Below are 25,297 nucleotides of genomic sequence, written 5' to 3'. Positions count from 1 at the left end.
ACAACTGCCTCTTGGTCTGGGTACAGATTCCTCAGGAGCAAAATTAAGTGTTCTGAAATACTCAGACTTCACAATGTTGTCCATAGCTTGTCATGATCCACATAATCAAAAGCCTTTGCATACTCAATAAAGCCCAGGAAAACATCTTTCTGATATTCTCTGCTTTCAGCCAAGATCCATCGGACATCAGCAACAGTGTATCCCTTGTTCCATGGCCTCTTCTGAATCTGGCTTGACCCTCTGGAAGTTCTCTGTCAATATATGCTTATAGCCGTTTCTGTATTACCTTTATAAAACCTTACTTATATAAAACCTTACCAAAAATATTGTCTGATGATTTCCACATTCCTTTGGGTCACCTATCTTTGAATGGGCATAAATACGGATCTCTTCCAGTCAGTAGGCCAGATAGTTGTCTTCCAAATTTGTTGGCAGAGATGAGTGAGTGCCTCCTGTGCCACCTCACTTTCTTGAAAGATTTCCATTTTTAGTCCATCAATTCTTGGTACCTTGTTCTTTGCCAGTTCCTTCAATGCACCTTGGACTTCCTCCTTCAGTATCACTGGCTCTTGATTATATGCCACCTCTTGAAATGGTTGACCATCAACCATTTCCTTTTGGTACAGTGACTCTGTGTGTTCTTTCCATCTTCTTTTGATGCTTTCTGCATCATTCAATAATTTTCCCAGAGAATCCTTCAGTAATGAAAGTGGAGGCTTGAATTTTTTCCTCAGTTCCCACAGCTTGAAAAATGCTGAGTGTGTTCTTCCTTTTTGGTTTTCTGATTCCAGATCTTTGCACGTTTTGTTGTAATATTTGGCTTTATCTTCTAGAGTTGATATTTGACATTTTCTATTCAGCTCTTGGACCTCCTCATTTCTTCCATTTGCTTTAGTATCTCTACGCTGGAGAGCAAGTTTCAGTGTCTCTTCTGACCTCCATTTTGACCTTTTCCTTCTTTCTTGTCTTCTCAATGACTTTTTGCTTTCTTCATGTATGATGTTCCTGATGTCATCCCACAACTCTTCTTTTCTTCAGTCTTTAGTGTTTAATGCATCAAATCTGTTCTTCAGATGATCTCTAAATTCAGGTGGGATATATTGAAGGTTATATTTTGACTCTTGTAGACTTGTTTTCATTTTCTTCAGCTTCAGTTTGAATTTGCATATGAGTAATTGATGGTTTGTTCAATAATCTGCCCTCAGCCTTATTTTGGCTGATGATATGGATCTTTTCCATTGTCTCTTTCCGCAAATGTAGTTGATTTGATTTCTATGTATTCCAGCTGGGTTGCTGTTGTTGTGAAGTGCCATCGAGTCAGTTCCAACCCATCGTGAGCCAGTGTAGGGTTTCCGAGGAGCAGCTGGTGAGTTTGAACCGGTGACTTAGCAGTTCAAATGGCTTTTCATTCTGGCACATTAACCCACAGTACCACACCAGGATTCCTACTGGTGTTGTTATTGTTGTTGTTAAGTGCTGTTGAGTCGATTCTGACCCATAGTGACCTTGAATAGGGCTTCTGAGTAGCAGCTGGTGCATATTGTTGTTGTTGTTCAGTGCCGTAGAGTTGGTTCCAACCCATAGTGACCCTGTATAGGGTTTCCAAGGAGCAGCTGGTGAGCTTGAACCACCAACCTTGCAGTTCAAATGACTTTGCAGACTGACACATTAGCCCACAGTGCCACACCAGGACTCATATTGTTGTTGTTGTTAAGTTCTGTTGAGTAGATTCTGATCCATAGCGGCCCAGCATAGAGTTTCTGAGGAGCAGCTGGTGCCTATTGGCGGTGTTGTTGTTGTTAGGTGCCATCAAGTTGTCACCGACTCATAGGAACCCTATGCACAGCAGAACGAAACACTGCCCGATCCTGGGCCAACCTCACTACTGTTGCCACACTTGAGTCCATCGATGCTGCCACTTGACCAATCCATCTCATTAGGAGTCTTCCTCTTTTTCTCTGACCCTCTACCTTACCAAACATGATATCCTTCTCCAGCAACTGGTTCCTTCTGACAATATGTCCAACATATGAGAGATGAAGTTTGGCCATCTTGGCCTCCAAGGAGCACTCTGGCTGCACTTCTTCCAAAATGGATCTATTGGTTCTTTTGGCAGCCCATAGCACTTTAAGTTTTCTCCTCCAACACCATAACTCAAAAGCATCAATTCTTCTACAGTCTTCCTTATCCACTGTCCAGCTTTTGCATGAATATGAGTTCATTGAAAATACCATGGCTTGGGTCAGATGCACCTTTGCCCTGAAGTTGACGTCTTTGCTCTATGGCATATAAATCCAAAATTGCTAGAGACATAAAGAAAGTCTGGATAATAAAAAGGCTTAATTCCAATGATGTTTTCCTTGCAAAAACATAAGTGTTATGCCTATGGTAACAACAGTATCTATAGAAAAATAATCTGGAAAGTATAAGGATTAAATATGGTTGATCAGTGACAGAAAAGAAACTAGTATGCAGACAGAGAGGAAAAGGTACCTTTCAAGTTGTCCAGCCACTTTCTGAACCCAAGCTGCTCAAAGACATTTTACTTGTAACACCCAATGTATGTGGATGTGGCTGTTCACTTACCAGCCTGAAGGGATGAGTGGGCCTGAAATCCTGGTTCTATTTCTCTTGCCACCACATGTGCCCTAACCCAGGGGACACATCTGCTTGAAGAGATTTCTTTTTCCTTTTACTAATTCAAACACAGACACTGAATAGGCTGGTGGATTTCCTGATAAAATGCTACTTCCACTGGTCTGGAAATAGATCCCTGCTTACCAACTCACCCCTATGAGAACAGAACCCTAAACTGCGATTTTATCCCTAGGAATCAATCAGATTTTCTTTATTATATCGTTATATGAATGAATTATCAACATACAAAGATAAGAAAAAGATTGACTGACTAAATCTTTGTTATGAGAACTACATATATTGTATTTAACATTGAATTCAGGTTAATGAATATGCAGTAAAATGCAAATACATGTAGTCTCTTTTCCTTAAAGGTATACATTGCCTAGAAACCTAAAAGCAGCAAAATATTCAAAAACCTTCTGTTCATTTAGAGGATTATCGGTCAGAGTGTGTACATGGAGGGGGAACAGATGGATGAACTGACCCAGCAGCTATCGGACTGAGAGAACTGAATGTTCAATGGCATACTTATAGACCACATTAACTTCTTGGCAAGTGCTGCTGCAGCAAATGTGGGTGGTCCACTGCTGAATATGAATGTGCTGAATATCAGTTAGGCAGGGAGCAAGAGGTGTTCAAGTGAGTTGGAGAGAAGCCCAGAAGGTATGCTGTTTATCTTCTAGGAACATTTATTTTCTCCAAAACATATAACTTGAGTTAATAAAGTGGATTTAGATGGGAATAAAGGAAACTAGTTATTGAAAACTGCATCGCTGTGACTCTCTAAGAATAAGTAAAAGATTCATGAATATGACTCTTGGAACAAGAAAAAGATTAGAACGCAAATAACTGTTCTTATCACACTGCTAAGAAGCACTGGACTGGATCTGGCTGCAAAGCAGATTTGTGCCTTCAGTTTGTGCTTCTCGTAACCATCATTTTGATGAGTTCTTTAAAAACAGACAAAAATCATTAGAGTAATGAAAGATGGAGTTTTCTTAAGTAATGTTCACATAAGGAAATGGAAATTATAAGACTACAGATATAGTTCCTGTTCTGAAACCTGAGAAGAATTTATAGAAGGAAAACCTCTATTGACTTTTTCATTTTACAGCTCTGTTACAAAGTCTCCCTGGAGAAAAGAGGATGGATCAGGTTGTGGGCAATCATCTGTGGGATCTCTCTCCTGACCACTTTATGTCTGGTTTCTGGCAAGCCTGTGGAACGATTTCTGCTCTGTTCTCATTCATTAATCATCCCTTCAGGGTGATGAACAGAGGCCAGGTGCTTAAATAGACACTTGGAGGTTTAAGAGAGGACTTTGATTCCACTGAACTAAAAAGTTTCATTTTTTCAGATTAATTCTGTTACCACTCCACAGCTATAGAAAAATCTAAATTACTAGGTACTAAATACATGATCTGGTAGTAGTGGCTACAAATCAGGCTGCAAACTGCAAGGTCAGCAGTTCGAAACTACCAGCTGTTCTGTGGGAGAAAGATGAGGCTTTCTGCTCCTGTAAAGATTACAGCCTCAGAAACCCTGTACAGGGTCGCTATGAGTCGGAATTGACTCCACAGCACATAACCACCATCACTACCACCACCACCACCACAAACACATGATACTCATATACATATGTGCACATTTTTATGCTGTGTTTTCATTCCTTTCTATTGTCAGAGAATGTTATAAAGGTTCTTTTCTCTCAGGCAAAAACTATTTGAGATTTCCAATTTTTCTTATCCTCAAAACATTGTATCTACTGCAGAGTTCAAGATAATATGAAACAGCAGCAAGAACTAGTTTTGGAATGCAGTGGCATAACTTGTTATACTGATATCTCTGTCTTTTCTTTTTTCTAACCAGCAGTGACAATCTCTGTTTACAAAAAGACAATATTTTGAAACTTGATTCATATCTTCTGATTTAACTTGTATGCATGGTCTTTGCCACCAACGTATTAGGCCATTTTATATTCATGTTGTAACAGTCACTGCCTCTGATAGCAAGGGATACAATTAACAAGAAAAAGATAGTGATTCTCATGGGATGGGAAATACTGTGAAACATAATTTGTTTAGTGCTCCTAACTACAGGAAGTACTTTGGAAGTGAGCAGAGAGGAAAAAGAAACAAATGATACATGAGGGATAATAATTTAAAAATAATAACATTACAAATATTTGGAAAGGAAGCACAGTGGCTCTGTATGTAAGTAAATCAGTGCTGATCTCCAAATGAAAATGAATACTTATCAATTCTCGGGTACTGCTAATAAAATTTGCGGAAAGATTTTCTCTAGTTTTTTATCTAATTAAGTTGCTGAATACATCTTGTCTCCACTGTATGGTATAAAGTTATTATATTTACATGTTAAATCATTCCTTTTGGTCATCTTTGTCAACATATAACTTAATCCAGTATAAGTTACTGATGCAGGTGGCACCTTCAAAGTTGCAGCTCCTTGCGTCTCTAACTGGCCGCTACGCTTCGGTCCCAGTTAGCGTTGTAGGAGATAAAAGAAACGATTGTTACAATTTTGCTGGTATGTGAGCAATTGCTGCTTCCAGTGGCTCAGAAGTCCAGCTGGTTTACAGTAACAAAGTTGAAGACACAGGTGGTTGTTGTTACTAGATGCCAGCAAGTCAGTTCAGATCCATAGTAACTCATATGTACAACAGAAGGAAACACTGCCCAATCTCACACCATCCTTAAAATCAATGCTATCTTTAAGCACATTGTTGCAGTTAGAGCGTCAATCCATTCTTTTGAAGACGTTCTTTGTTGCTGACCCTCTTCTTTACGGAGTCTCTCCTAATTACATGTTCAAACTACGTAAGACTAAGTCTTGCCATCCTTTTTTCCAAGGAGCATTTAAGCTGTACTTCTAATATAGATTTGCTCATCCTGGCAGTCCAAAGTAAACTCAATACTCTCTGTCAGCATCATGATTCAATTCTCCTTTGGTCTTTCTTATTAATTGTCCAGCTTTCATATGAATATAAGGTAACTGAAAAATACTATGGCTTGAGTCAGTTACACATTAGTCCTTAATCTGACAGATTTGTTTTGAACATTTTTTAAAAGGTCTTTTGTAACAGAGTTCCCAATGCAATCTGTTGTCATTTGACTTCTTGACTGCTGTTTCTGAAGATGATGATTGTAGATCCAAGCAAAATAAAATTCTAGACAAGTTCAATCTTTTCTCCTTTTACCATGATGTTGCTTATTAGGCCAGAGAGGATTTTTGTTTCCTTTATGTTGAGATGCAATCCATACCAAAAGCTGTAGTTTTTGATTTTACATTAATCAGTTCTTCAAGCTTTCTTTACTTTCAGCCAGAAAGGTTATGTCATCTACATATTTTAGGTCATTAGCAAGTTTTCCCTCAAACTTTATGTCTTAATTCTTCTTTAAATAGTTCCATCACTGAGCATACAGATTGAATAAGTATGGTGAAAGGGTATAACCCTTATGCACACCTTTCTCATTTTAAACCATGCAGTATCCACTTGTTATGTTTGAATGACAGCCTCTTGGTCTATGTACATGTTCCACATAAGCACAATTAAGTGTTCTAAAATTTTCATTCTACACAATGTTATCCATAATTTGTTAAGATCTGCACAGGATGAATGTCTCAAATAAAGAAACAAAGCAATTTATTCAAATTATAAAAAAAGTGAAGGGTGCTTTTGAAATAGTGAGTTTTAATATAGATTAGTTTCTTAAAGCTGCTCTAAAAAATTGCCACTTACAGGGTGGCCTAAAACAACAGAATTTCTATTTCTTACAATTCTGAAATCCATGTGTCAGTAGGCCCTTCTCACTCTGACATCTCTAGGGGAGAATCTGCTTCTCACTTCTTTCAGTTTCTGTCACTCTGGTACTACATGACTTGTGAGCACATTACACTAACTTCTGTCTGTTTGGCATGCACCACTTTTTCTGTCTAAACATCTTCTTCCTCTGATAATGATGTATGTGATCATGTTTACGACCTACCCAACTAAACTCCTCCATTCAGGGTCCTTAACAGACTTACATATTTTGCCATGTTGTTTTTGTTGTTGTATGCTGTTGAGTCACTTCCAACTCAACAATTGGGTATAGGGTTTCTGAGGCTAGAAAGCTGTACGGGAGCAGCTTATCTTCCTCTCTCAGGATAGCTGATGGATTCAAACTACTGACCTTGTAGTTTCCAGCCAACTTGCAACCCACTATTCCACCAGAGCTCCTATTTTCATATAAAGTAACATTTACTCTTTTGTCATACAAGGTAACATTTATAGCTTCTAGGTATGAGGTTGTGGACATTTCTTTTGGGGCTCATCATTCAACTCACTACATATTATTCTATTTTAGCTTTAGAATATGAACAAGTAACTCAAGCTTGTGGATTCAAACTCACTCATCTATTCATCTATCTATTCAGTCCATATATGCCAGATTTTTTTTATGGGTCAAGTCCTATACTAGGATCTTACCTAGTATGTTATTAATCATAGCTGATAAATGAATGAATATATTTATGTTTTGAAGTTTGTAAGTATGTATGTATATTTATATTTATTTAATATACATAATTATATAATTATATATATTTAAAGTTGAAAATTGATTGGGTCATTTTGAAACTGTAATAAGATTTGATACTCCCAGTGAATTCCGTGCTATGTCATGGCAGAATTATCTTTCAATTCCATTTTTCATGAAGTTTTTGAAGCCCCATCAAATACACATATCTAGGCACATTTGTGGAATTTTACCTTATGAATATGTTGGTTCTAAAAAATCAATATGCTTCCTTTATGTTTAGAATTTGTAAAACTTCCTCCAAAGTAAAATGTGATACATGATGCTTGGATTCCTACCATGACTCACAAAGCTTACTGAAGCTACAGAAACACTATATTACAACTGTACTACAGAAACATATTAGCAGATAAAATTAATGCAAATACATGGTATTTTACACTATTATATTGAGTAATGTCCAACATGGACAGTACGCTACAATCTAGGCTAAAATACCTTTGCTTACTCTCTTCTCTACCTTAGCCAGAAACTATTATCACATTCCTTCTGACTTTAAATAACACAATCTTCCTCCCCCTCACTCTCACACCCACACATAGCATACACACCTGATATAAAGAGAGAAAATAGGTCTGAGATTTCATCTTTGCTAGGAGCTAAAAAAATATGGATAAGAACTGCCATTGCCTTTCAGTTCAATTTTGCACACTGTGATTTGCAGTGAGACCAATGCTACTTTTGGTGGACTACATAACATTCAGTGCTATAGAATTTACTAGAATAATTGTAGTGATAAAAATACAAAAATGTCTAAGTTAATTTTGGTCTCTGAAAACACTGAAATAACTTAGAGAGCTTCCAAAAGTTCTTGAAAAAAAATGGAATTAAAAGAGTTACATTTCCCACAAACTTGCCGAATCCCCTCCCATCCTCATGTGTATGTGTCTGTGTGTCTAATATAATAATTTCCCTGGATTATACTGTATTTGGAATTCAATAATTTCCTTTTATGTGCTTCATAACTATTTTACATTGTATATGGATTCTTGAAACATTGAGGTTGTCCTAAAAATTGAAAAGTACAAACTGGGAACAAATTAATACATGTGGTTATTTCCTATTCTTCGATTGGACAACCTATAATAGGCCATTCTTTACTGAAATAGTGAAATCTACTTGCTGCACCCCATGGATCTGGAATGGGAGAATGGAGCTTAGTGTTTCCTCTGGTCTCAGCTTGTCTTCTAGTTCAAAGAATAGGACTTGGATCACGTATTTAGAAAGCAAATGAAATCTTGTAGAGGCAGCATACAGTACACTGACCTGAAGTTAGAAAACATGCATCCAAAGAAAATTAGAACAAGAACAAGGTAAAAAAGTTGAAGAAATGAATGCTATTATATTCCTTAGTTAACTTTATGGAACACTTTTATTTGAAACAATTAATTAATGAAAGTAAGTTGCCACATTTATTTCAATATGTGAAAAATAATTGTCTTCAAAAGATACTTAGCACTTTGGGAACAAAAATATATCAAAATATACAAAATCACCCCAAAGAGCAACAGATTAGTTTTATTTCCTTGGTAAATACTTTTAGGGATAGTAATTAGCAGATTGTCACGTAAGTAGTATTTTCTGAGGTGCTTTTGGTTTTGTTTTAAGTAGTTTAAGAATTAAAGAAGTACAGCATGACTGCTGCTTAAAAGCCTGGATGACGAGACTTTTTCTCTCATACTTTAGACATAGTGTCATGAGGGACCAGTCCATGAAGAAGGACATGTTTGTTCTTCTAACCATCCATAGTACTTTCAATATTCATCTCCACACCATAACTGAATGGCATCAAGTTTTCTATGGTCTTCCATATCCATTGTCCAACTTTCATATGCTTATGAGACTACTGAAAAGGCTGTGTCCTGAGTCAGGCACACCTTAGCCCTCAAACTGACATCTTTGCTCTTGAACATTTTAAATAGATCTTGTGCACCAGATTTCACTAATGCAATTGGTCGTTTGATTTCTCGATCACTATTTTCATGACTGTTGATAGTGATTCAAGCAAAATGAAGTCTTTGACAATTTCAATCTTTTCTCCATTTATCATGATGCTATTTATTGGTCCAGTGGTGATAATTTTTGTTTTCTTTACATTGAGTTATAACCCATAGTGTGGACTGTGGTTTTTGATCTTCATCAGTACATATTGAAGTCCTCTTCCCTTTCAGCAATTAAGGCTTTATAATCTGCATATCTCAGGTTGTTAAGGAGTCTTTTTCTAAATCTGATGCCATGTTCTTCTTCATATTACTCAACTTCTTGGATAATGTGCTCTGAATACAGATTGATTATATATGGTGAAAGAATACAGCCCTGGCGTACACTATTCTTGGTTTTAAAACATTCAGTGTCCCCTGGTCGTGTTTGAATGACTGCCTCCTTGTATTTGTACAGATTGCTCATGAGCACAATTAAGTGTTTCACAGTATCCAGTCTCCATAATGTTATCAATCATTTGTCATGACCCACACATCTAAAACCTTTGCACAATCAATAAAGCACAGGTAAACATCTTTCTGATATTGTCTGCTTTCAGCCAAGATACATCTGACATTAAAAATGATATTCCTCATTGTACGTCTTCCTCTGAATCGAGTTTAAACCTCTGGCAGTATCCTCTCAATGTACTGCTGAAGTTGTTTTTGAATTATCTTTATCAAAATTTTACTTGGATATGTTATTAATGATTTTGCATTTCTTTAGGTCTCTTCACTTTAGAATGGGCACTAATATGGATATTTTTTAATTGGTCACCAGATAGTTGTCTTCCAAATTTCCTGTTACAGATGAGTGAGTGTATTCAGTGCTGCATCAGCTTGTTGAAAAAATTTCCACCAATTTGTATCCCACCAATTCCTGTGGCCGTGTTCTTTGCTAATGCCTTCAAAGCACTTGGACTTCTTCCTTTGGTACCATAGATTTTTTTTTTTTTTATCATATGCTATCTCTTGAAATAGTTGAACATCATCCATTTCTTTTTGGTATGTTGTTGCTGTTGTTGAGTGCTGTGGAGTCGGTTCCGAATCATAGCGACCCTGTAAATTTCTGAGGCTGTAAATCTTTACTGGAGCAGAAAGCCTCATCTTTCTCCCATGGAACAGTTAGTAGCTTTGACTGCTTACCTTGCGGTTCACAGCCCGATTCATAACCACTATGCTACCAGAGCTCCTTTTTGGTATAGTGACTGTATATTCCTTCCATTTTCTTTTGATGATTTCTGTATATTTCAATATTTTGCCAATAGAATCTTTCAATATTGCAAGTCGAGGATTGGATTTTTTTCTTCAGTTCTTTCAGCATCAGAAATGCTGAGTGTATTCTTCCTTTATTGTTTTCTGATTCCAGGTCTTTGCACATTTCCTTATTATTATTCAGAGTTTCTTCTGACATCCAGTTTGGTATTTTCCTTCTTTCTTATCTTCTTAATGACCTTTTGCTTTCTTCCTGAATGATGCTTTCTTAATGTCATCCCTACACTCTTCTGGTCTTTGGTTTTTACTGTCTAGTGCATCAATTCTGCTTTTGAGATGATCACCAAATTCAGGTGGAGTATATTCATGGTCAAATTCTGGCTCTGATAGACTTGTTTTAATTTTCTTCAGTTTCAGCCTGAACTTGTATATGAGCAATTGTTGGTTTGCTTCACAGTCTACCCCTGACCTTATTTTTGATGATGATATAGAGCTTTTCCATTGTCTCTTTGCACAGATGTAGTCAATTTGATCTTTGTGTATTCTGTCTGGTGAGGTCCATGTGCACAGTCATTTTTTATGCTGTTTTAAAAAGGTATTTGCAATGAAGAAGTCATTGATCTTGCAAAATTCCACGATGCATTCTCCAGCATCATTTCTAAGACCATATTTTTCAACTTTGATCCTTCTTTTTTGTTTAGAATGTTTGCATTCCAACCACCAGAAATAGTCTATGTATCTTGATTGCATGTTTGAAATTTTTCAGACTGAAGAATTTGATAGATTTCTTCAGTCTCATAGATCTTGAAATGTTTTTTTTTGTTTGTTTGTTTTTTTATTATGATGAATGTGAGTCCATTTCTCTTCAATTTGTTATTCCAGGCATAGTAAACCATATAATAATCAAATTCAAATGGCCAATACCAGTCCAGTTCTGCTCACTTGTACTTAGGATATTTATCTTTATGCTTTCTATTTCGTTTTTTGAGAACTTCCAATTTTACTAGATTCATACTCTGTACATTCCATTTTCTGATTATAAATGGATATTTATAGCTGTTTCTCCTCATTTTGAGTTTTGTTCCATCAGTAATGAAGGTTCTAAAGTTTCACTCCATTGTCATCATTATGGCGAACTCTATTTTGAGGAGCAGTTCTTCCCCAGCCATATTTTGAGCTTCTTCCAACCTGAGGGGCTTATCTTCCATCACTATATCTGATAATATTCTGGTGCTATTCATTTTGTCTCAATATTTAATATTTTGTTGCTGACAATATTCCACTGCTATTCATAATGTTTTCAGCAGCTACCCATTCTGATGCAGTCCACCTTTCCTTCTTCCTAGTCTGTTTAGTGTGGAAACTCAGCTGACGCATGTCCACCATAGCCATGGTACCCTGCTAGTATTTAAAATACTAATGGCATAGATTATACCATCCCCGCAATATGCAAGTCGCCACAATATGACAAACTGACTCACAGTAAGCATATAATAGTATGACAAACTGACTCATAGTAAGGATGTAATTAAAATGTATTTTACTAATGAATGTAATTTAATAAAGTCTGAAACATATTTTGCTAAATTTTTTATTTGTTTTACATAATACACAATTTTCAGCTTCTTTATTTACTATCGTAAGCATTTTTTCTATTACATCATTTACCTAGACTAAAGGAGCTCTGGTAGCGTAGTGGTTACGAATCGGGCCGTGAACCTTTAGGTCAGCAGTTCGAAACTACCAGCGGTTCCGTGGGAGAAAGATGAGGCGTCTGCTCCCGTAAAGATTTACAGCCTCGGAAACCTTATACAGGGTCGCTATGAGTCGGAGCCGACTCCACAACATTTAACAACAACAACAACAAGCATAACAGTGAAAAGTATTTCCTTTTAATGTAGCTTTAAACTCTAGCTCAAAATAACAGATTTTTATGGGCAAATAGATTAAGTGCCGTCAGTCAGTTCCCACACATAGTGACATTTTATAGGGTTTCTGAGGAGGAGCTGATAGGCTTGAACTACTGACGTTGCAGTTAGCAGTCTAGTACTTATCCTACTGTGCCATACCAGGCCTCTGTATAGATTATACAAATACTTAAAGAAGTACCAAAGATTACATGTTACTTCCTGAAATGGCTGAATATTGACCATTTCATTTTTGGTATAGTAACTTCACATATTCCTTTCTGTATCGTTTCATATTTTACCCATAGAATCCTTCAATATTTCAGCTCAAGGCTTGAATTTTTTTCATCAGTTTTTTTTCAACATGCGACGTGCTATGTTCTTCACTTTTGGTTTTCTAATGCCAGGTCTTTGCCCATTTCATTACATCACTTGACTTTGTATTCTTGAGCTGTCCTTTGAAATTCTCTGTTTAGCTCTTTTACTTACTCATTTTCCCATTTGGTTTGTCTTCTCTATGCCCAAGAGCAAATTTCAGGGTCTCTTCTGACATCAATTTTGGTCTTTTCTTTCTTTCTTATCATTTTAATGACATTTTCCTTTCTTCTTGTATGATGTTATTGATTTCATTCTACAAATTTTCTGGTTCTTTGGTCATTTGTATCTAATGCATGGAATCTGTTTTTAAAATAGTCTCTAAATTCAGATAGAACATACTCGAGGACTAAAGTGCACCTGATCCAAGCCATTGTATTTTTAATCATCTCATATACATGTGAAAGTTGAACAATGAATAGAAAGACCGCTGTAGAAAAATCTATGCATTTGAATTATGGTATTGGAGTAGGATATTTAAAAGATCATGGACTGCCAGGATGGAAAAAGGTCATGTCTCACACTTTGGACATGTTATCAGGAATGACCAGTTTCTGGAGAAGTCCATCATGCTAGGTAAAGTGGAGGGTCATCAAAAAAGAGGAAGACCCCATTAGGATGGATTGACACAGTAGTAGCAACAATGGGCTTAAACATAGCTACAACTGTGAGAATAGTGCAGGACCGGGCAGTGGTTCGTTCTGCTGTGCTATATAAATCTAACTAAACTTGAGAGCCCCTAACAGCTACAACAGCAACCAGACTATTTACAAAAGGTATATTTAAAGGGTAATGACAATAAATGTAATGATATTTTCCCGTAGTTTACTACATGCTAACTATACCAACTTTATTACTTTATGTTAAAACACATGGATGTATGATAAGTTATGGACAAAATGATGATTCATGATGTATTGAGAATAATAAATGAATGAATGCATGCATGAATAAATAGACTAAAGGAAATAAAAAGATGGATCCTTTTTCACTTTTCTATTAAGAAAGCCAGAGTAGGCACCTATTCACAAAGGATTTTAAAATTGCAGGAAAAGAAAAAGAAGTTACATTCATATTTGCAATATTAACTAAATAAAGTTTGTTATTAAGTGCCTTCAAGTCAATTCCAACCCATGGTGACTCTGTATAGGGTTTCTGAGGAGCAGCTGGTGGGCTTGAACCACCGACCTTGTGGTTCAAACCAACTTTTCAGTCCAGTGCATTAAGCCACAGCACCACACTAGGAGTCCCAAATAAATCCAGTTACCACCAATATTCATTGCTTTATTATTGAAATGCTCAAAATAATCAACATGTCCAGCTGCTTAAATAAAATAAATTTCTAATTTTAAAGACATATATCTAATTACTAAAGTGGATTGTCCTGAAAATAAATGAGTAGATGTTCTAACAAGATCAATCAGGCTCTTCATAGTATACTTTATGGATTTGTAAATGCTTTGAGTTTTATATATGCAAGAACCCTGGTGGTGCAGAGGTCAAGTGCAGGTCTGTCAACCTGAAGTTCGCAGTTCAAATCCACCAGCCACCATTGAAAAATGTGGGAATCTGCTCCCAAAAGGATTACAGCCTTAGAAACTTTATCAGGTGATTCTACCCTGTATATAAGGTCATGATGAGTTCCAATTGATTCAAAAACACACAACAATAACAAAGATACTTTGATCTAAATATAAATAAAACCAAAAAGAGCAAAATATTTGAAATCCTACCTGTTACAAGAAAGCTGCATCTTCCTGCTCCAGCTTCGTTTATGATACTACAGTTGTAAAATCCATAGTTTTCATTGGAAAGACTCTTCACAGGGTACTCTGTATACTCCTGAGAATCAAACTGACCCGTCCGTAATAGTTTATTGCCCAGACGCCACTCATAGGTCAGTACCCGGATTGGATAAGCTCTCAGTACACGGCAGTTCATCGTAACACTTCGGTCCTGCCCTTGCCGGATTTCCAAGAATGCTGGTTCCACAGCAGGGGGATCTGTAAAATAATAAATGAATAATAAATAAAAATAGATAAAGGATGTTGTTTGCAATAAAACAATGACTTATTTCTGTAAGATGCTATTTTAAGAACACAATCATCAAAAGTGAAGACGTGTAAAGGTAGGTTAACATATGTAGGTCTAAAAATTTCAATTTGGCTTGGAAAACGTACTTTCCTGAGTGGAAAGTGAATGACTCCAGTTGCTTTAAAAAAGCATTTGTAGGAAACTAGCAGACTTTCGTTTTCCTTTCTAACTTCTTCCCAGAAGAAAGAAAATCACAATTTGGTATACACTGTCAACAGCCAAATGATGCTGTGGAAAATGAAACACAGAGTAAAGGTGGGGCCTTCAAACTACTTTTGAGATTTTTGAAATGGATAATGAGTTGGTTCAGATCAATGAATGCAATTATACCCTTTAGGTTCAGTCATTGGACCCATGGGTCCTCATGATGAAAAAAAAAATGTTCTTGTTATTATTAAATGCAGCCTCATTGGTTCCAATTCATAGCAACCCTGCGTAGGCTTTAAAAGGCTGTACAGCTCTACGGGAGCAGAAAGCCTCATTGTTCTCCCACAGAATAGCTGGTGGGCTTGAACTGCTGACCTTGTGATTCACAGTACTTCTTATTCTAAAGACACACAGGCTCCCTACGAATAAAATAGGTAAAAACAATTATATAAATACATTTCTCAATTATTTGTCTGAAAAATCTATCCTCATAGGTAAACCTTAAACGTTGCATATAACTCAGATGTTTTGTTGTTGCTAGATGCCATTCAGTCGGTTCTGACCCTGTATAGGGTTTCCAATGTAGTTGTTTTTAAAGCATTAAAATGACATCTTTATAAGCATAACTAATTTTTTGTTTTTGGTTAGTATTCATGGTCCTAGCCTAGCCTACATGTTGTTTTTAGGTATAGTCGAGTCTATAGTGACTAATAGCAACCCTAAGCTCAACAGAAAAACAACACTATCCAGTCCTGTGCCACCCTCACAATTTTTGTTACATTTGAGTCTGTTGCTGATGACACTGTGCTTATCTATCTCATTGAGGGTCTTCACTGATCCTCCACTTTACCAAGCATCATGTCCAGGGACTGGCTCCTCTTGAAAACATATATCAAGCATAAGAAATGAGTCTTCCCATCCTAGTTCTAAGGGGCAGTCTAGCGTATGGCTTCCAACACAGGTCTGGTTATTCTTCAGGCAGGCCATGGCGCTTTGGATATTTTTCTCCAACGCCAAAACTCAAATTGCATCAAATTGTCTACAGTCTTCCTTATTCATTTTTATTTCATATGTACATGAGGCTTTGAAAAAATAGCATGGGTTGGGTCAGGTGCACCTTAGTTGTCAAACTGATATCTTTGCTCTTGTACAGCAGATGTCTAATGCAATACGTCATTTGACTTCTTGACTGCTGCTTCCGTTAAGTGTTGACAGTAGATCAAAGCTAAATGAACTCTTTGAGAACTTTAATCTTTTGTCCATTTATAATGAAGTTATTAATTGGTCCAGTTGTGAGGATTTTGTTTTTCTTTATACTGAGGTGCAATGTATACTGAAGGCTATTGCTTTTTTTTTCCATCAATAAGTACTTTAAGTCCTCTTCACTTTCCCTAAGCAAAGTTGTATTATCTGCATATCACAGGTTGTTTATTAGTTTTCCTCCAATCTTGATACCATGCTCTTCTTCATATAATTCAGCATCTCAGACTATTTACTCATTATATAAACCTAAAAACTATCAAGAAGGAATACAATCCTATGGTACATACACACTTTCTCTGAGTTTGAGCCATTCAGTATCCCCTTCTTCTTTTTCAACAACTGCCTCTTGGTCTATGTACAGGTTTCTCATGAGCACAGTCAATTGTTCTGGAATACCCATTTTCCACAATGTTATCCATAGCAAGTCTTGATCCACACAGTCAAGAGCCTTTACATAGTCAATGAAACAAAAATAAACAACTTTCTGGTATTCTCTGTTTTCAGTCAAGATCCATCTGACATCAGCAATGATATCCTTCATCCTAAATTCATGTCTGAATCTGGCTTGAACCTGTAGCAGTTCCCTATCAATGTACCGTTGCAGCTGCTTTTGAATAATCTTTAGCCAAAATTTACTTGCATGTGATACTAATGATATTGTCCAATTATTTCTGCATTTTATTGGGTAATTTCTCTTTGGAATGGGCACAAATATGGATATCTTCCAATTGATTGTCCAGGTAGCTGTCCTCCAAATTTCTTGGCATAGACAAGTGAGTGCCTCAGGTGTTATATCAGTCTGTTGAAAGATTTCAATTTGTATTCCGTCAGTACCTGGAGCCTTGTTTTTTGCCAATACTTGCAGTGCAGTTTGGCCTTCTTTATTAAGAACCATCAGTTCTTGATAATATGTTTCCTACTGAATTGGTTGAACATCAACAAATTCTTTTTGGCACAGTGACTCTGTGTATTTTCTGCTTTTAGTTAAAAAAATACCAATTATGGTCTCCCCTTTTGGTTTTCTAACTCCAGATCTTTGCAGATTTCATTGTAATACTTTACTTTGTCTTCTTGAGCTACCCTTTAAATTTTTTCTGTTCAGCTCTTTGATTTTCTCATTTCTTTCATTCACTTTAATAACTCTATACTGGAGAGCAAGTTTCAGAGTCTTTTTTGATAACCACTTAGGTTTTTCTTGTTTTTTTAATGACAGAAAGATGTTTGCATGTGCATTATTGACAATTTAAAGTCTTTTGACTAGAAGACCATGACAAGCTCTGTATTACATTGCAAAAGATGGGTAACCCAGAACACTTAATTGTGCTCATGAGGAACTTATGCACTGCCCAAGAGATAATTGCTTGAACAGAACAAGGGAATACTGAATTGCTTAAAACCAGGAAAGGAATGAGCCAGTGTTATATCATTTCACCATACTTATTCAATATCTGTTCTGAGCAAATAATTCAAGAAGTTGGATTATGTGAAAAGAATGTGGCATTAGTTTGGAGGAAGACTCATTAAAAATCTATGATCTACAGATGACACAACCTTGCTTGCTGAAAGCGAAGAGGACTTAAAATTCTTACTCACAAAGAGCAAAGACCACACCCTGAAGTATGGGTTGCACCACAAGGTAAAGAAAACAAAAGTCCTCACAAATGAATCAATAAACAGCATCATGATGAATGGAAAAAAGATTGAATTTGTCAGAAACCTCATTTTGCTTAAATCCACTATCAACACTCAGGGAAATAGCAGTCAAGAAATCAAATGACATATTACATTTAGCAAATCTGCTGCAAAAGTGTTCAAGAGCAAAGATGTCAGTTGGAGTATTAAAGTGCGCCTGACCCAAACCTTGGTATTTTCTTCTTCTTTCTTTCCTTCTGTTTTAAGTTTTGACTGTGAATTGAGTGATAATTTAGATGGGAGAACATAGGTTTTACATTCATCGTTTCATTGCAATGATTTCAGTCCCCTCCATGCATCATCATTCAACAGTATTTGCTTCTATTCCCTCTGTTTGTTTGTGTTTTTTTATTTTTTGTTTTTAAATGTACACAAAAACACTCAGAAATATATAGTCATTCAAACAATGAAAAGACACATTCTGCAAGCCTGCCTCCTGGCCACAAGCACATAACCTTTCCCTCTCTATGAGTCTAGAGTCCTCAGCTGCTCTATTTCTCCATGTCCTCACCTCTGCCTCCATCTCTGGTGTCTCTGCTTCTCTGGATAGGGTCCCACATTCTGCTCATGTTCCTCTCCCTTGATGGTCCTTGGGTAAGCCATGGTATTTTCTTTTTTGGATTTTTTTTAAATGCTTTGTTGTGAATTATATGATAGTTTACATGGGAGAACATTAAACCCATGGTATTTTCAATAGCTTAATATGCATGTGAAATTTGGACAGAGAAAAAGAAAGACTAGAGAAAATTAGATTCATTTGAATTATGATGTTGGGGAAGAATATTAAAATTACCATGGTGTGCCAAAATAACAAGCAAATCTATGTTGGGAGAAGTGCATCCAGAATGCTCCTTAGAAGCCAGTATGGTGAGACTTGTCTGGAGGGACCAGTCCCTTGAGAAGCCTTCATATTTGGTAAAGTGGAGCATCATCTAAAAAGAGGTGGACCCCCAATGAGATGGATTGACACTCTGTCAGTAACAGTGGGTTAATGTGTAATAAAGATTGTGAGGATGGTGCAGGACTGGACAGTGTTTTATTCTGTTGAGCCCAGGCTCGCTATGAGCTGGAACCAACTTAATGGCCCCAAACAAACACTTTTGGGTACTTACTCCCTAAGTCCTAAGGAAAAAACCCAGTATAATATTTTTTAAATGCTGCCTAAATATAATTAATATATAACATACAAGCTAAGTATTTAAATAGTTAACTAAATAATTGAAGTATGAAAAACATTTCTAGGGCAACAAGCAATGACCAACACTATCCGGATTAACCAGGGAAGCCATTTTAAGGAAGGCAATACTTGAGTTGTTTGTTTAAGCCTACATAGGGATAGATCCAATGAGTAAGTCATAACAGAAGCCATTCTACAGAGAACAATTATCATTTGTAGGAGCAAAAAGGGGTTAGAGAGGAAGCGATGATCACAGAAGTACAAATGGATTAGCATATCTGGGGAAAAAGTGTGCATTTAGGGTTGGGAGGACATAAAGAGAGGAAGAAAGACAGAGACTTCATTCAAATGGAGTTTGGATTTTATACTGTTGGTATTGAGACTTCTTTTCTAAAAACTAAATAAAGGATGAGCATGAGCACATCTATCTTTTAGAAGAAATACTGTGACAGGTGTAAGGAGCAAAAATCAGATAAAGAAAGGACTGGTTGCAGAGAAAATGGTAACTTCATTGGTGAAGGCTTGGGCCATGACATGAATGATGTCTTAGGCCATGGAGGGACTAACCCTGTCAATGACCAAGATGGTAAAGAAAAGGAGATACAATAGGGTAAAGTGGGCATGTTGAACTTGTGCAACTGTGAGCCACATAGCATGAATAGCTGGTAGGCAAACGTATCTTCATTTTTAAACATATGGATGATATTTGATTAGCATTTTGCTTTTGATTTGTTGCTAAATAGTATTATGTTGTTGTTGTCAAGTGCTATCGAATCACTACTGACTCATAATGACCCTGTATAGGCTTTCAAGGAATGGCTGGTGGGTTTGAACTGCTGACCTTGCTATTAGCAGTCTCGAGCTTATCCTATGGTGCCACACCATGATTCTAAATCGTCATTACAAGCAGATAAGATTTTTAATAAATATGCACTCTCTGAAATTTGTTGATATATACTTTATGGTGTTCTATAAATTCAATATTTGTCCTCTGTGAGTTTGGGGTGTGAAGTTAACATAATGTGTGAATTCCAATAGAAGCTTTGAGGGTATTTTGTGTTGGTTCTTTGAAGCCACTAGTTGCTAAAATAATTTGCCACACTGTAACAGAGAGTAAAACAAATACCATTTATCCTTCAAAATCCAACTATTTGAAATTAGGAGTGGAGAATGTAAATGGTGAAACAAAAGGACAAACGGACACGGGAACTAATTGGGCTGACTTTAGGAAACATACTATGAGATCCAAGCTGGTTAATGAAGGAAATGAGTTTAAACAGAAACAACTAAGGGAAAGAGTCAATGAATTGAATTACTGGAACAACTTTAAAACAAGCAAGTTAAGAAAAAGGGAGTCAAAAAGTTCCATTTAACAAATAGGAATTTGCTAGAATTTTATATATCAGAGATAGAGAAATTTGCAGCACTTACAAGATCAGATGTTTGACCTTTGGAATGAAATGGCTGAAGCAGAAGAAAGACAAACGATACTGGAGGTAAATGAACATATACACCAGACTTTATAGAATTTTGTCAGAACTCAGAATGCATACGTAGCAATGAAAAGTTTTCAAATTACTTTTATAAAGCAAATCCACAACCTTAGCCTATGTACTAGGGTTCTATCAGCAGTTCAAGTGTACCATTCATTTGCTTATTACATATTGATACTTGATATCTTAATAAATATTATATCATATAATAAATATTAATTTTCTCAATTTAAATGAATACACCACTACCCTTAAGTTATACATGTATTTGTCTAACAAAATTTAAAATGTTCATGGTTGGTAATTTTTCTATTAACTTCTTTTTAAATGGAAAAATTAGCAAACATATTTAACTGTACCTGACAGGGACATATCTAAAATACATATTTACTTTTTCTATGAATGATATTCTGTGAGAATACTTCAGATGTTCTGAACTGCTATACTGTTTAACCCCTTCATGACATGTATGACATATACCATATACCTACATGTCACACCCCTGGAATTTAGTGGGTAGCTCCTATTCCAATTTTAGTGCATGCTACCATCTGGTGGAGCCCTGTATGATTATGTAAATATAAAGAAACAGTTCTTACCCCATCAATCACCCCACCAGAGATCCTTCAGAACATATATGTCTCACTAATTGTTATGAGTTTTAACCAACTGGACAACAAAACAATTGTATTAAAACAATTGCATCAAAACCGGTTTCCTCAAAAATTTTTTTCTTTTCATTCAAAATACCTTCCATTGGTGAAAATACATGGCTTCAATAAAAGAAATTCAAAGCAGAAAACAATTCAGTCTTGAAAGGGTTAAAATATTGAATTAAAAAAAACAAAACAAAAACCTCTCTACGTAAGAATGTTCTAGTAAAGTGCCTGCCTGCCTCTTAGTGACCCTTTATAGGGATTCTGAGGAGCAATGGCTGAGCTTGAATCACTATGGGATTAAGGAGTGGGCTGCAAGGTCAGTTTGAGCCACAAGACTGGTGGTTCAAATTCACCTGCTGCTCCTCGGAAATCCTATTCAGGGATGCTATGAGTCTGACCGACTTAATGGCACTTAACATCTAAGAATGCAATCCTTCCGTGCCTAGCAGATTCAGCTCACTCATTGATTAATGGCCTGTAAAAACACCCAATAGTGTTGGGTTAAAAGTCATCAGTGTGTTTTCATAAAGTTTAATAGCGTCTGAGTTAGCATCTCTAAATTAAATAAATCATTACCTTTATCAAAAGGCTGAACAAAGTACTGAGATTCAAGGGTGGTTATTTAAGCACAGAAAAATAGATAATGTGAAACTTAAGTTCGCTTATTATGGCCCAATCAAGTCTGTCTATTGTACAAATCTGCTAAGATATAAGGTTCACTTTAAGCATTGTTTTTATTGTTAAATGCTGTTGAGTCGGTTCTGACTCATAGAGACCCTGTATAGGGTTTCCGAGGAGTGTCTGGTGAGTTTGAATTGCCGACCACACAGTTTACAATCCATTGCTTACCCTACAGCATCACACAGGGACTCCATAGTGTCTATTAATAAGCTTTACGTTTGTGCCTACAGGATAACCAGTGAGAAGAATTCTGTTGTTAAGTGTTGTCGAGTCAGTTTCGACTCCTTGTTATCCAAAATAGGCTTTCTGAGGAAGTTCTGATGCTAAGGATAGACCTCTGCTATTATAATTAAATGGTGATTGTAGTGTGTAGATTTTCAAAGAAAATTTCAAGCTAAAAAGAGTTAGTGTTTGGTGCCATAGGATAAGCACTCTATCTCCAGGTTGTCTGGAATTGACTCGATGGCGCGTAACAGGAACAATCATGATAGAACCAGTTTTTCATGGTATAAGAGCTACTCATTATGCGTTATTATGAAATGCACAGTATTAAGAAATGGAAATAAATGAAAATATTTTGAGAAATACATCCACGTATGTGTGAAATACTTAAAAATAGGAAAGCTTAGGAGACAGCAATTCTACTTTTGTTTTGCTTAATTAAACAAAATGATCCTAAAAATTGTATTATATTATACCAAATTTATTCATTTGTACCATAAATATATGGTTCAAAATATTTGTCAAACCATCTCCCTGCAAATATTCTGAAGGATGATGGTGATGATGATGATGATGATAAGAATAAAAATATTTACTGATATTGGATATTTACTAAGTTCTTGGTTAACTACCACCACTCATCTTAAAGCATTTACTTATGAAGATTAAATGCTACAGACTAAAGTATGAATTAATTAACATAAAAAATCACAAATTAACCAATTAGCAACATTTGATTAATAGAGAAAACATTGAAGTTGTCAAAGATTTCATTTTACTTACACCCCCGATCAGTGCCCAGACCATGGAGGCTCCTCTAACTAACGTCACAAGAGGGGAGGAAGATCAGGATTACCTGATTCCTATGAGGAAGAGGTCTGATATCCCTCCACCCTCCAAACTTTTTACCAGTTCTGACACCAACCATCATTCCTACAGCATTCCCTACTTCTCTGCTGGGTTGGATGATTCACTGTAATGGTCACACAGAATTTCCAGATAATACTCATGATTATGAGGTTAATTAGAGAAATGACAGATTACAATTCAAGATCAGTCATAACTCAGGATACACTTCTTCCATCTAGACAATCTCTTCTTAGATGTGTACGCAGGCATGCCTTACTTTGGCACTCAGCCCCTCTGCCAACCTCTGTCCTGCTTGAGCAATTATTACAAACTTTGTTAACTCTTCTGTTAAATGCTCAGAAGCAAGCCTAGCTCTGTGAGTCAGCAAACCTAGCGCCTCCAAAAAGTGCCGGGAGGCATTCCACTTACTACCAAGCCTCTTGCCCTAAGCCGCTCAGGTTTTTGGTCTTTGAACTGGGAAGTCTCCCATTTCACTATAGCTCTTTTTGCTCCTCCAGTGTCACAATTCTTTCTCTCTTGGATAGAGGAGGTACCCAATGCAGAGATTCTTATCTTTTAGCACAGCTGAGTCAGTTCTGACTTTTGTTGTTGTTGTTGTTGTTAAGTACCGTGGAGTCGGTTCCGACTCATAGTGATCCTGTACAGGGTTTCTGAGGCTGTAAATCTTTACGGGAGCAGAACGCCTCATCTTTCTCCCGCGGAACCGCTGGTAGTTTCGAACTGCCGACCTTGAGGTTAGCAGCCTGATTCGTAACCACTACGCTACCTGAGCTTCTGACTTGTAGCGACCCTGTATATGATTTCTGAGGAGCAACTGGTGAATTTGAACTGCCAAACTTGTAGTTCAAACCAAACTTGTAGCCCAGTGCTGTATCCGGCAGCACCACACCAGGACTTCTGGAGGTAAGTAGCTGTTTTTTAAAAATCATTAATGACATTGAGTAGAATAAAGCCATCAAGTAATAAAGATCTTGATTGGAATAAAGCCATAAAGTTCATAATTTCTTCTGATATTCTTCTTTTCTGAACTTCCATCTGCCTGTTCGACATGTCAGGAAAGTATTCTGAACTGCAGAGAGAGCCTAGTGGTAGAAACCACATATAATTATCTAGCTTCCTTGAAAAGAGTAATACATTAAAAATCAGATTATAGGAGAAATATAGTGCCATGGACTGCCAAAAGAACCAGTAGATCTGTTTTGGAAGAAGTGCAACCAGAGTGCTCCTTGGAGGCCAAGATGGCTAGGCTTTGTCTCTCATACTTTGGACACATTGTCTGGAGAGAATAGTCGCTGGAGAAGGATGTCATGCTGGGTAAGGTGGAGGGTCAGAGAAAAAGAGGAAGACCCCCAACGAGATGGATCAGCCAGGTGGCATCATTGATGGCGTCAAATATGGTGGCGGTAGTGAGGATGGCCCAGGATCGGACACTGTGCATGGGGTCGCTATGAGTCGGTTCCAACTCGATGGCACCTGACAACAACAACAACTTTCTAATAATATTAATTTATAGTATTTTCTGATAGAGACCAGTTTATGAATTTTGCCTTTATTTACTGAAAACAACTGTCAGATTTTGATGATTACTGTCATTGGAGGCAAAGCAATATATTTTAGTTTTAGGAAAGATGTTTAAACATTAAAAACCTTGCAGCTAAGATGGAAGAATATTTATTAAATCCATTTTCATGTCTTAGTAGAGGGTGTGCCTTTTAGTCTTTAAATGTGCATAAGGTTGCCATCAATTCAATTAGAGGAAAATGTTCACCTGTTTGGAAGACTTTATTGTAAGTCTGATTCTAATTATTAAATACCTAATTATTACATTCTAGTTAATAAATATTTGGACTTTAGAAGGGACACTGCTAAAGATGCACATATTAGTTCTTCTCAAGACATTTCTTCTAAAATCAAATGCCTGATGAATAAAACTCTCCTCTGATTTAAGCTGAGTTTAAAGAGATCTAGGAAAATTATACTCTAATGATCACAAAATCCATTTTATATGAACTGGCATCATTTAGTGATAAGAAAACATAATTCAGTGAGATGAAAGTGAATAACATGTCTATAGCAAAATAACACTAAACATACTTTAACTTAAGTTATCTTCAACATGTCTGTTCTTTAAGGTTTACCATGTGACTTCATTGAGCAATGTGCTACAAAATGAACTAGGCTCCAAAGCTGCTTATTTTATGTGCATCCATCAAGCATATTTAAGAATTTTTAGTGGGTACAAGATGATACACTAAGAGAGTAGAAAATATAAGAGTAATAGAAAA

At 36.6% G+C, this 25,297-nt stretch overlaps 1 protein-coding gene across 2 annotated transcripts in view; it reads right to left on the bottom strand.

Moving 5' to 3' along the window:
• MDGA2 (MAM domain containing glycosylphosphatidylinositol anchor 2) overlaps positions 1-25,297 on the bottom strand; it is a 1,390,890-nt gene that overhangs the window by 148,255 nt on the left and 1,217,338 nt on the right. For both annotated transcript variants that reach the window (XM_006873307.1, XM_006873308.1), the window contains one exon: positions 14,448-14,717. In XM_006873307.1, coding sequence (XP_006873369.1) covers positions 14,448-14,717 — 270 coding nt within the window. The remainder of the gene's footprint in view (positions 1-14,447; positions 14,718-25,297) is intronic.

Source organism: Chrysochloris asiatica, unplaced genomic scaffold, assembly GCF_000296735.1.
Source record: "Chrysochloris asiatica unplaced genomic scaffold, ChrAsi1.0 scaffold00235, whole genome shotgun sequence".
NCBI lineage: Eukaryota > Metazoa > Chordata > Mammalia > Afrosoricida > Chrysochloridae > Chrysochloris > Chrysochloris asiatica.
This window is presented reverse-complemented; position numbering and strand designations above follow the sequence as displayed.